This window comes from Opisthocomus hoazin, chromosome Z, assembly GCF_030867145.1.
Source record: "Opisthocomus hoazin isolate bOpiHoa1 chromosome Z, bOpiHoa1.hap1, whole genome shotgun sequence".
NCBI lineage: Eukaryota > Metazoa > Chordata > Aves > Opisthocomiformes > Opisthocomidae > Opisthocomus > Opisthocomus hoazin.
The window spans coordinates 14,689,578-14,702,722 of record NC_134454.1 but is presented as its reverse complement, the minus strand read 5'-3'; the positions used below and the strand labels follow the sequence as shown (position 1 = coordinate 14,702,722).

The 13,145-nt window shown below is 36.5% G+C and overlaps 1 protein-coding gene across 2 annotated transcripts in view; it reads right to left on the bottom strand.

Moving 5' to 3' along the window:
- Window positions 1-608: 608 nt before the first annotated feature.
- Window positions 609-13,145, bottom strand: part of WDR36 (WD repeat domain 36) — a 38,627-nt gene continuing 26,090 nt past the window's right edge. For both annotated transcript variants that reach the window (XM_075411239.1, XM_075411238.1), the window contains exons 17-23: window positions 9,440-9,547; window positions 8,168-8,265; window positions 6,518-6,660; window positions 5,743-5,859; window positions 5,445-5,526; window positions 2,966-3,153; window positions 609-1,178 (exon numbers count right to left, since the gene is read on the bottom strand). In XM_075411239.1, the coding sequence (XP_075267354.1) occupies window positions 1,029-1,178; window positions 2,966-3,153; window positions 5,445-5,526; window positions 5,743-5,859; window positions 6,518-6,660; window positions 8,168-8,265; window positions 9,440-9,547 (886 nt within the window). In that variant the 3' untranslated portion in view covers window positions 609-1,028. The remainder of the gene's footprint in view (window positions 1,179-2,965; window positions 3,154-5,444; window positions 5,527-5,742; window positions 5,860-6,517; window positions 6,661-8,167; window positions 8,266-9,439; window positions 9,548-13,145) is intronic.

Here is a 13,145-nt window from a genome sequence, read left to right as displayed (position 1 = left end):
TGAACCCACTTTTCAAGTTTTCTCATCAAAATTGCATACTTTTGTATTAGTTACTCTGTCAGTCTGTGCCTGTAGCTGGAGCATGTAAAATACGGTAAAGGCTGTTCAGGAGATTCATCGGCTGTCAGGTAGTATTATCAAACAGCAAAGTTTAAGATAATCCCATTCATGGAGTTCCCAAACTCTGCTCAAACCTTATTATCTGAAACCTAAATATCAATTCATAAAAAGAATATCTGATTTAATTAAAAGTTCCCAAGAACTCAAAGCTTTTATTCTGGTAATCTCTATCTCCTTAAGAAAACAATCCTAATTTTCATCAGAAATTGAGCCTCTAAAATTAGAGCAAGAAACCTGGTTATAAAAGATGGGTGTTTTTTTCAGTTTAGTTTTGGGGTTTTTTTCAAGTTCCATCATTTGTAGGCCCGCTAGCAATCTTTGCTTTCAGAAATATGTGTCTGCGGCAAAACAGGGAACACAGCTTGCCAAAGTAAGAAGAAAATTAATTTTTACAAACTTTTATGAAAAGCGCTCTGACTACAGGGGAATGCAATTTCTGTATTTGCTTGCTTTACACTAATATTAATAAACTGTTAACAACTCAGATATTTTGTTTTATTGTAGCAACAAGAATTATTTATTAATCACAATATAGGTTTTGGTCTCCTGCACAGAAATTACATTCCCTTTTTTTTTTTTTTGCAAGTCATTTCTTCATTCTGATTTACACTTTTGGTCATGAAAGCATACGGTAACTAGCTACATTGCCTACAGCCATCCAACTGTTCGTTCACTGACAGCACAAACTAATATAATATGAATATTTAACCTGCACACACTAATTTTTGCTCAGATTGAAATGAATAAAAATACTCAGTTAAGAACTTTCCTACAATACTTTGCCATACAGAGATGTATATAATACAGCATCAGAGGTCCCAGTATATTTCTTGGAATCCAATATTTTCGGTAATAAATTGCACTGTTATTCCAAGGGGAATTTTATGCAGACAAAACCCTGAAGTATTTTATAGCAAAGCACTTTTCATATATGTTAACACACAGAGACTCTGATTGAAGAGACTTTGCAAATGAATCCAAGTTTCCTCAAGTTGTGTTGACAATCTGGATACTTCTTCCAATAACTTTGGCTCTGATGAGAGAATCTTAAGATGTAACTGAAAATGAAAACAAACAGTCAGTGAAACAAACAGAGATAGCAACAACAACAAAAAAAGATCAGTTTCCTCATTCAATTCCAACACTTTGCTTTCAGGAATGTCCCAGGTAAGAGGATTCTTTCTCTTCAGTTAATTCCCCCCATTTAATGCTGCCTCCCTTTCACTATTTTTTTTTTTTACAAACCATTTTGTGCTAGATCGGATAAGGCAGCAAAATGTCTCGAGTAAGTTGTTGCTTTACTACATCTTCTTCTGACGCTGCTGCTGAATCTATCCTAATCACACACTTGTCTAGAAGGTAACTTTCTCCTCTTTCCAACCTGCATCACAAGCTCCCCTTTAGGCTAGACAGGCTAAATAGATGCCCTGAGGTCAATCAGGATTATTATTTTAATTATCCACGTTGCATAAAGCAAGAACGACACCAGCACACTCTATAACGATACAGGGAATAATGTCTCTCTAATGTAATAAACAGTAACCTTGGCAAAGCATAAAGAAAAGAAACCTCTCAGTCTTGTATTGAGGCAATACATTGTTACCACTTAACGGATGGAATAGTTGTTTTCCCAGCTACAACTTGAATTCAAGAGTCTTGCTAAGCTCAGAGCTGTTTTACTTGGAACCTACAGTAAAAGACAAGGGTGTTCATGTGTCACCAGATGAGTTTATACTATTCTGCTGTAATTCAGACCAGGAGTACATTTCTGAGGCAAATTACCTATCTGTCCCTAATCTACCCTGCAAGAGTTATACTTCTTTTGTATGAAACTACACGGAAAGATAATTCTAACATCTAATATTGCAGCTATTAATCATATGCAGTCCATGGGAAGAGACACGATAAAAGGTGAATAAGTGTCAAGACCTCAACCCTAAGTGTTTCACTGTACAGATCTACTCCTATTCGTCTGCACTACTTGCTCTTGTGGAAGCTGCCCGACGTGTTCTATTTAATCCCAGCAAAAGAAAAATAGCAAGTCATATTTGTCCAGCATTACACTCTTACCTTTAACACCAATCCCTGCAATACTGCTATTAAGAAATATTCAGTTCAACAAACAGTACCACATGTCTGAATGTTTACAACAACTTTTTCCTAGTAAACTGTAATTAATTGCTTTCCCACAATTTCATAAATCAGAGTAACTTGACAAGGTAAGCATTTGTACATCAGAAAGGTTTCAATCTTCTGCAGAACCACTTTCCCTCTAAGAGTAACTGCTACTGCATTTTATCACTGTAACTTTCTAATTTCCACAGACCTGGGAATAATTTCATTAGCTCTGTGATGCTTAAACAGATACCAGAAGAAAGGCAGCCCACTGACATGGAAAGTAAAAGTCAGGCTTGAAATGTGTAGCTTTAAGTCCAACAAACTTTTTTGCCTATTTTACTTCCCCAAACATTGCACTTTGAATGGTTTTCTTAAGACACAGCATGTTTTAGCTTAGCAATCAATCATTAAGCAGTTACTTATGTTACAAAAAAATCAAAACAACTCTAAGCAACATACACTAGAATAAAACCTTTCTGGCATGGTCCTCTTTACAATGTCTGTTTTTTGCAAGTTTTTCTTGACTGTGACCAGATGAATCACAGAATCACAATATCAAAGAATAGTAGGGGTTGGAAGGGACCAAGTTGTCCAGTTAGTCATTTTAAAACAATCCCAAACAAAATTCACGTACAATAATTCTTTCAAAAAGACAATTTACATCCTTTTACTGAATAACCATCATTTTAAACAGGACTAACACAAAATTTTGTAAGAAAATTGTTACCTTTAGAAATAGCGCAAGGTATGCCTGAGCAAGTTCAAAGTTGTACTTCTTGTTCAGCATCATCCCAATCATTCTCAGAAAGCTTAGCATCACCTCCATTGAGCCACCACCTTCAGGGGCCAAACCCCTTAATTCTATCTCAATATTGGATGGTCCCAAGCTTTTCAGTAAGTTCAGTGGAGTTGTATCTGTGTTAAAGCATTCAGGGATATACTATCAGTAACATTTGCAGAAAAGAATCTTATAAATTCTTCATGTGGACAGGTTTATTCCAAAATCTTTAAGTAGCAACTCTATGTTTGAAGTTTCTACTGTTTCCTCACTTTTTTGTTTTCCACAATATTCCATCCTGCCTTTAAGTTACTGTCCCATCAAAGCAGTACCTCTTAATAAGACAAACGCATGTAATAAGAGAGTTGAAGGTCACCTTGAAAAAAAAAATAACAACTTTGCCTTTGTATCACTTTTTTCCCCACTTACATCTTTTAAGCGGAACAAAATTTCTTAACCACATAACAACGTAATTTTGCACTTCTTGGCAAAAAGAACATATATACTTGGGTCTCCAAGCTGCTACTGCAAATATATCTTAGAAGAGACAGAGTACTACTAGGAAATTTTACAGTGTTTACTCTTATTGACAGTCAGCTAAATTCAGGATCGTCTGATGCATCTCAGATAATTGCTAGTACTTTTCTTAAGTGAGTTCCTCCTGCTTTTCCTGGAACATGGAGGGGGGTGGTGGGGTGGGAGAAATCTTTTCCCTGGTAGAAATATATGCAATTTACAAACTCCTTCCCCCTCTTCCTAAGTGTTCTTCCTCAGGTTTTCTACCATCTTACCTGATTTTTGAGAATGCCATCCATTTGATTTAAAAATGCAGAAATAAAAATATGCATGGTTGCAAACACAGCTGTGGGTAAAAACATTTTTTTAAATGTCTTCTAATTAATATTTCTTTTGCTAAGAAGAGCAACTTCCTATACTTTTCTATCATGCTAACTAATGGTATCAGGCATTGGCTAATCTTCCTTAGGTGATACAAATCTGTTTCCATCTGTATTTGATTCCTATGAAAATCATTAGCTAGTTTTAAACGTAATTGCGGTATCAACAGTACTGAACAGATCCATTAACTCATTTTTCACAGATTCAGAGAATGTTTGGGGTTGGAAAGGACCTCTGTGGGTCACCCAGTCCAACCCCCCTGCCGAAGCAGGGCCACCTACAGGGTCCTGATCTGAGTTATGAAACCCTGTCTCAATCCCAGCAGTAAGCCAGGATGGCTTCTGGTATAATACTATTTATTTGCATAGCCTAGTTATCTTTAGAAGAGCTGCTTGTAAACTAGCAAGCACAGAGACATGTTACACACCAGCAGCTTCCTGAGTCAGGACCAACAGGCTCCCCGGGTTGGGATTACAGCACAGACCCCAGAGCACACCTGTCTTACAGCAGAGAGGTGGCCTGAGGGAGGCCCGTGGGACCGCTGCTCCAATGCATCATGGAGTGCACTTGCTCCCTGCTACACACAGCCTCTAGGTGCCTGGTCAGGTTTCTAAATATTCACCCGATATTTCACTCCTGTCTGAGCAGCTCTGAAGCAGCTCAGTAGAATACTATCGACCAAAATACTAAAAACACAGCATAAAAACGCACCTTGTTTGTTGTAATAAAGTTCTGCACGCAAAATCTTTTAAGTGCAGTTGAGTTAGCTGGTCATCTCAAAGAGTTTAAGAGGGGGTAGAAAAATTCCCAGCAGAACTGCCTTGTGGACAAGGTAACAGTGACTGTCCATTTACATTTCCAAGCCAGCTATATTAGCAATCATTTCCAAAAATCTAAATTTCAGTGATTCTCTAGTAGCACAAGTTAAACAGGGAGAACAGCAGGCACACTGAACAGAAAATGTAAGTGACTGAGTTTCAAAATTAACTGCATGTTAAAAGAAATCCAACAGCTTATTTTTACATCAATTATTTCTTCTTAAGCTTTAAATTCCAAAGCAATCAATTAAAGCTCTAAGTCTGCCAAATGTTTAGTGCAGTAGGCCTCAAAAAAAGAACTTGGTAGGAAAATTATGATTTTCATGTTTCAGTGAATCAGAGTATTCCTTACAAGATCATTCCCTTCTTTTCTTACCCTACAAATAATACATAGGACCTTTTCTGGGCAAGATCATCACAATCCCAAAAGGAGTCTAACAATCTTAGCAATATTACCTTCCTTCTCTACGCAGATTTTAGCCAGAACTGTGTTCCATTCTGCAGGCAAGCTGGAGTACAAATGGATCTTTGATCTAAATTTGCTATCTATGTATTAATCAGCTTTATAAATAACAGGTCATTCTCCTTGCCTTTGCCACTGTACTATGTGTATTTTTTTCCTCGCATATGTTACAAGTTTGGAATTAGAAATCAAGCATGTATCAAAATATTATTAGCATCTACATTTCTAGTGAAATGCCTTGTTAACTTACATTCATTAGTGCTCAGGGCTTCTTCAAGATGAATGTAGAAATCAGATTTCTGTGCCAGTACTCCAAGGTTTACTATCTTTGACTAGACAATGAAAGTATGAGAGTGTACATGAACATGCAAACATATTTTTACATTTCAACCAGATTCTTTTACTACTGACAGAATAAAAAACTTTAAGAAAACATTAATGTAAATGCCTTAAAACTGGTACTTTGAAGTCTTTAGCAAGATTTCACTCAGCACTAAAAGCATTTAAGATTTCCTTGTAAAATTATTACAATTGATTCTTGCTTTTACCTGTGTATCATTTTCTTCCTCCGGAGCAATGTACCGGGGTATAAGACCAGGAACTGTTGGGATGAAGAAAGGAGCTGACTTGGGAACTTTTGGTGGCTCTCTTGGTTTATTTTTTAGCTGTTAATTAGACATTCAAATTAAAGTCATCATCACAGTAAAAACATGTGGGAATACTCTTTGTCAACAGTTTTATTTTTTAAATACTATGAAAACTGTAAGTACTAACTGAAAAGTAAATGTATAAGTAAAATATTTTACCACTAAATATGAAGATACTATTTAGAAGAACAACAGCCCCTCTCCCAAACCCCAGAAATTGTCAAAAGCACCATATAATCTTCAGTTGGAAAATCTTGAAAAATACCTGAAAAGTAGGATCAAGTATTTGTCACTAGGTAAATGCAGCTCATAGAACAAAGACAACTGTATCTGACTGCATACTACTATTTTTTGTGCATTCTCTCTTTTTCCGTTTATGGGAATGCCAGACAGTAATTTCAAGGCATAACCTAGAAGAACTTTACAGGCACTTATTAGCTGCATCAACATGGAAGTATCTGCCTTCAGACAGCTATTTTGCACATTGCAGAAACAGTGATGGCTAAAGTTCTGAAACAATTCCTCTTTCTCAAGGATTTCTTGAACATCAAAGAAAATGGTTAAGACAACTGTCTGTTTCACATCACAGGAGAAATAGCCCTTATTTTACCTCCTCTTTGAAAAATACAATCCAAATACTATAGCAGATAAGCAATAGTGTGCCTAATACTATTACCTTGATAACATCAAGACTGAGGAGATTTTTCCACCTTGATTCTGGCAACGAGGAAAGAGTCACCAGCTGCTCTCCCAGTTGCTCAGGTGAGACATATTCTATCATTTCATCACCTGTTTCTTCTTCTCCTGCCACAGTCACATCTTTCAAGAACAGATACCTATTATCAACTTACATGCTTCACATTTATTTTTTTAAAAATCAAAACCACCTCATCACTTCTTTTGCAACTTTTGAAAAACACATGCATAACACACATACGTATGGGTGCAAGCGTAACATAGCTGAAGAGTTACAGAAAATCTTTATTAACCCTATGAAACAGTAAATCTAAATTGTGAACAACTATAGCTAAAAATGTAATTTGGATAAACAAGATTTTAAAGACTAATAAGATTTATCTGCTTTGGTTTAAATTATATAAAAGCAAATTATAGAAGTCCTACAGAAAGAACAATGAATTATATTTAAAATTATTAACTGGTTTAAAATATATATGCAGCAAATTTAGTTCCAAGTTACAAATCTGTAAAATATTTGCATTTAAATACAAACAATATTCACAACCTGCCCATAAGTATGACTGAAGAGACACATAAAAATCAAGAAAATATCAACAAAGCACAACATCACACAACAAAAGATAGGCAGTCTGTCATTACATTTTCTCTAGACTTCCTGTGTGGTCTTGACCCAACACCTTTACTTTCCCTTCGTTTTTGCAAACTATTACATGGCTTAAAGCATGAACGAGATAGAAAAGCCTAAAACAACAAATAAATGTAAACCATTAAAAGCTCTGAGCATCTGAACAGGAACTTTACATTTGCTGAAGACAGAAAGTGAATTAAAGTGTTCAGCCAGAATCAGTTTATACGATTATAGCATTCAAAGTTTTGGGATGAAATCCTCTCTCCCTCATTTAAGTATCTAAAATAAGAATGTACTTAATAAAGCAGTCACCATCAAGTATGCTCCTCGCTCTTTAACATGGTCAATAGCTAGATGTATTTCTGTTCCAGATGGAGATTTAAATGCAGGCACTGCTAAACTTGGGCATACAAGACCTCCATCTAGAGGCCTTCAGAAGCACAACGATTTCTATTGAATGTATCAAAAATGCAGTTTGGGCCTTTCCTTCACTGGCATTTTAGAACAGGTACACGGCAAGTCAGCTGAACCCAATTCTCTTGCCAACAACACGATACAGAGCAGTGAAACTACCGTGGCATACGGGCAGACAAAAAAGTTGGAGCAAAGTGGAACAAAGAACAATCCTGTTCCCAATGCCAAACAGTAATGCTAATTTTAAACTGGATTCACAGATGTTGGAATGGAAGGTATTTACACAAGTCTAGGATTAAAGACAGCCTGCAAACAGCGCACATGTCTTTATTACCTAACAAAATCTCCTTGAAGATGTGGAGATGATCACAATGTAATTCCTTATGTGTCAACACCGAAACACGACTAGATCTTAGAAAATAATAATAGCATATGGGTAAGTATGCCAAAAATATTAGAAGTAATAGGAACAGTTCAGAGAAAGAATGCTAAGACACAATGAGTTTTCAGCGAGGAAGCAAACCATCTTCTATTTGAAATACAATACCAAACTCCAAATGAAATACTCTTTCATCTGAAGATTACCTTGAACAGGGCAGGTGCTAGGGCGTGTCACCATAGAAGGTTCATAATCTGCCGGAAGGGGCCGTAAAGAGACAAGTGAATACAGAGAACGGTTTGACCTGAAAAATAAGACAGGCATTTTAAAAACAATTTTCAGGTGAATGTGAACAAGTACTTTAGACATAATTTTTACTGCAGTCTAATACCACTACACTATGGCAATTCACCATGTTCTATTCAAGGTCACTTTTCCTCATCTACCAGACAAACAAGAAATGAAACATAGTGATATGCATCATCTGAAAGTCTGAAACATAAAAGTTATGCTGAAGTACTCTTGCAAAAAACCCCATTTAATACATATGGCATTATGAAGTATGATTACTTCAATCATTGCCAGTTACTGAATTTATTTGAAATTGCAAAATTGCCTATCTAAAAAGCTTGCTTTGTACTTAATATATACAATACATTATGCATATATAAATGAGTCATCCTGTTTTCACAGAATTTCACAGTGGTACTCTTAGCAAATTTTCTTAACGTTTGGAACATGCACACAACTCATTCTGGCAAATGATTTTTTCGGTCAATATAAACCAGGGCTGGGTAAAAACACGTGCCATTATTCACAATGAAATACTTTTACCTGAGCATAGAAAGGTCTAACAACTGAACACCCCCTAGGTGAAATTACAGGCAACAAATACAACCTGAAAGATCTATCTGTCTTTCAAAATGAAAAAAAAGCCCAGATCACTTAAAAGGTGTGTTACTTCAATACTGGACTTAACCAGTTATTTGCTTTAAAGCTGTATCTGGAGAAAATGGAACTAAAACACATTTTACATCTGTGCTGACCTATCATTAATAAATGGAAATAATCGCAGCTTCCAAATTCTACTTGGAAGTCTCAGACAACATTACATACCAAGACAAGAAGAACAGCCCTTCATAAAGTAACACTATATGAGTACTGACATTTCAAAAGGGTTTAAAAAAATAGCAGCATCTATGAAAAACTTTAGGAATGGCATAACAGGAATTCTTTAGAGTAAGAAACACTTATAAAAAAGACATCAATTTAATTATCAGAATAAATATCTTAGCTGCAAGAGATTTCAGGATTTACAAATCACAACGTTGCCGAATACCTGTCTTAATTAGAACCAGAGAAGACAAAACCCTGGAGACGATACTTCGTAGAACAATTCTCTATTTGCAGTAAATCTGATTAAAAGAATTCTTCCCCATCTGAAATTCTGTGTAGAAATAGAAGTATTACATACTCACCACAAATAAATCCCAAGATCATCCACATGTGTTGAAGCTAGAAAATCTCCTGTAGGAGACATAGTAAGGCTCACAGCTGCGGAATCTACCAAAAAACAATCTATGAGGCTAAGGAGAGAAGACACAACAGAGAAATTCTCAGCAACATGAATTTGTTTATCTACGCATATCTGAATCACAGCACAAATATGACTGAAGGCAAGCAGGACACTGGAAGTATGTATACAAACTAATATATCAGAACTATTCAAATACGACATATAAACTTAGCAAATGAACGGCACTGCAATAAACCATTTGCCTCTATGAAGTGTTCTAAAATCAGCTAAAGGTACATTTATGCTACCTTCTTAGACACATTAGATGATGAACCATCTGTTCACATTCAGCTCCTTATGCCTAACACTAACCTTTTTGGTCGCCACAAATTTCATACTTTCAATCAGCCCCATGCTGCTCTGGCCTCATCTTCTAATGCTCTGCCATTAATTGTCAATTTCCTCTCGAGCAACTTCATGTACACCTGGTTAACACTAGGACCTAATGTTCTGAAAGAATGAACTGTATGCTGCAAAATTTGATTATCTGCAATAGTTTGTTTTGACATTTCTGTATCTTCAGCCTCATACACCATTCCTTGATCATTCCTTTCACTACTACAGACAACGGAAAAAATACCACACAAGAAGAAAGTTAAAATACTCAGTAGTATGTGACTATTTTAACAGTAAGCCACTTCTGAGTTCTGGATGATGCACACCCTAGCAGACTTCGACCCAATCCCGGGTTCATAGCACTGTTTGTCACTTGTTGAGGTACCAACTTCAGTTACTTTACACTGTAAGAAGCAGCTGAGTTTGACAACTAAGTTTATTGAGAGAAACAAAAAGAACAGAGTTCGAATATTTTGCTCTTGCTTACAGACCAAAATCCAAAGCAAAGAGAGAAGTGATGAGAGCAGCTAGTCTGACAACTCTGTTCTGTTTGTTCATTAACTATAGAAAAAAATTTGATGTAACAACGCAGTTTAAATGTAGAACCTTGTAGGCATGTATTTTCTTCGGGACTGAGTACTGCTGTGGTGGTTTGCCAAACCATGTGAAAAATAAAAGCCACTTTTTCCCATAAATGGAATGATTTATTCCTCCTACATGATGTTAAGATGCACGTTATAAGTAATCTGGTAAGAGTCACGTGATTCATCGCTTTCAACATAAAATACACAAACACTAAACCCTTAAGTGCTAGAACATGTACCAGTTACACATAGTGCACAATGGCTAGAAAATTTACCATAAATACTATTTTTAGTTTCAAATCCACCCTTTTACCACTGTTGCTGTTTAACCCCAGCTGGCAATTGAGCTTCATGCAGCTGCTTGCTCACTCCTCCCCCCCACCAGTAGGATGAGGATGAGAACTGGAAGAAAATTAGAACTCATGGGTTGAGATAAAGACAGTTTAATAGGGCAGCACAGGAAGAGAAAACAGTAATAATAATAGAATACACAAAACAAGCAATGCACAGTGCAATTGGTTCACCACCTGCTGATCGATGCCCATCCCATCCCCGAGCAGCAATCACCATCCCCCAGCCAACTACCCCTGTTTTTTCTACGGTGAGCATGACATCATATGGTATGGAATATCCCTCGGGTCAGCTGGGGTCAGCTGTCCTGGCTGTGCCCCCTCCCAGCCTCTTGTGCATCCCCAGATTGCTCGCTAGTGGGGTGGGGTGAGAAGCAGAAAAGGCCTTCACTCTGTGTAAGCACTGCTCAGCAACATCTAAAACATCAGTGTGTTATCAATATTATTCTCATACTAAACCCAAAACACAGCACTCTACCAACTACTATTAAGAAATTTAACTCTATTCCAGCCCAAACCAGGACAATGACAAACTTTATCAGTAACTGAGAAATATTGTTTAATAAAGCAACCATAAGGAACAACCGCAAAACAAAGTTAACATTAAATTCAATCAAGTTTTCTACTTACTGAATTTAAATAATGATTGAAATTACAGACTTGGGGTGCAGTGTGTGTGTGTGATATCAACCCGCTACATGACACTGAAACACATGCCTCTAATCTTTACACAAAATGTACAATGATTGATAAATGAACCCTGCCTGTGGGCTGAAGGCATTCACCTTTACACTTCCTGCCTAACTGCAAAAGAGAGACACTGGAAAGTGTAAAACTGCTGAGCTCACAATATTAATGTTTCTTCCATTGTTCTGCCTCAGGTACTCCAACCAAACTATAAACTGTCGGCTTGTACCCTCGATTCCTTAATTTGTCTATGCAAGCTGCACTGCAGAAAAAAAAATTTGCATAATTTCAAATTTCCTGCTTGTAACTGTCTCTACACAAATCGGTAATTTTTTCCCAGTTCTCACAAAGCCCTACATAAAAAAAAAATGCACTAGGAATACTTACATTATGTAAGGAAAGTTAAGCAGCATTCCCAAGTAAAAACAGATGTTCAATAAGTAAATGGTATGACACCCATTAAAGTCAATTGCTATTATTCGTAACACAGAACTCAGTCATCTAAAATGATGCTTTCCAACCTTTTATAAGGGCAATATGAAAGCTGAGTCTTTGGAATGCACAGTGTATCATTCAGTTCTTCTATTTACGAGCAAACATACCACAGTAGAAGTAGATCAAGCATATGACTTTTTATTAAAAGCTGTTCTTCCTTTCTAACACACTTCTGTGCCTATAGTTCTGGGAAAACCTTTCTTTAAAATTCTGGAAGGACTGTTTAACCTAATTACTTTCAAAACCAGGATTTGTCAGGTACCCGCCTAGATTTCAGTTTGACCAGAACTTCTTGCAGTTACTTATAGAAGAAAAAAAAAAAAAAAAAATCACTTAGGTATTACATGCAAACAAGAAATACTGTTAGGTAACTTTTAAAGAAGAGTATGAATGGATCCTTAATGCAGAATGTTACGTTATTAAAGAAATGAAAGATACAAGTAACATTTCTGAAGTTTTGTAATTAATGCCGCCATTTTTTGTAGGCATATAATTTTGGAAGTGAAAGAGAGTTAGAAAGTCCAGACGGAGAGTTTATTTCCCTCCCATTCTTACTGGAAGGAAGACAGTTACTGTCCATCCTGTCCCATTTTATACTACTGTCATTCATCATGTAAGAATAGGTCAATTGTTTGTTGACATTCAACACAATTTGTAGTAGAATGAAAACTTCTTCAGTATACAAAATTATTTATCAAACCACATCAACAAAAGTAATCAATCCAAAATAAACGCATGCACTCCCAGGTATGACCACAGCTGCACACTGTGTAGCACTACTTTAAATTACTAAAAATCTATCTGATGTGCTGCTAAAAGAATGCACTGGCAGAACTCAAGTTACTTTTTGGCCTGTTTTTTTCTGGGCTATTGAACTTCTTGTGTGTACTTCTGCGCTTCTTGGCCAAATTTCATTCTCAGAGAAGACTAACCACAATAGATCATAAAAGAGTGGTTTTGGCAGTTGCAAGCACGCACAAATGAAAAACATAACTGAAGTAAAGCCTTATTGTATTGCTAAAATAAATGTGAGAACAGGCTTCTATTTACAAAACCAACCGCAGTACTGCATCCAACTCTGGGGCCCCCAGCACAAGACAGACATGAAGTTAGTGCACGTCCAGGAAAAAGATCAGACAGCTGGAACACGTTTCCT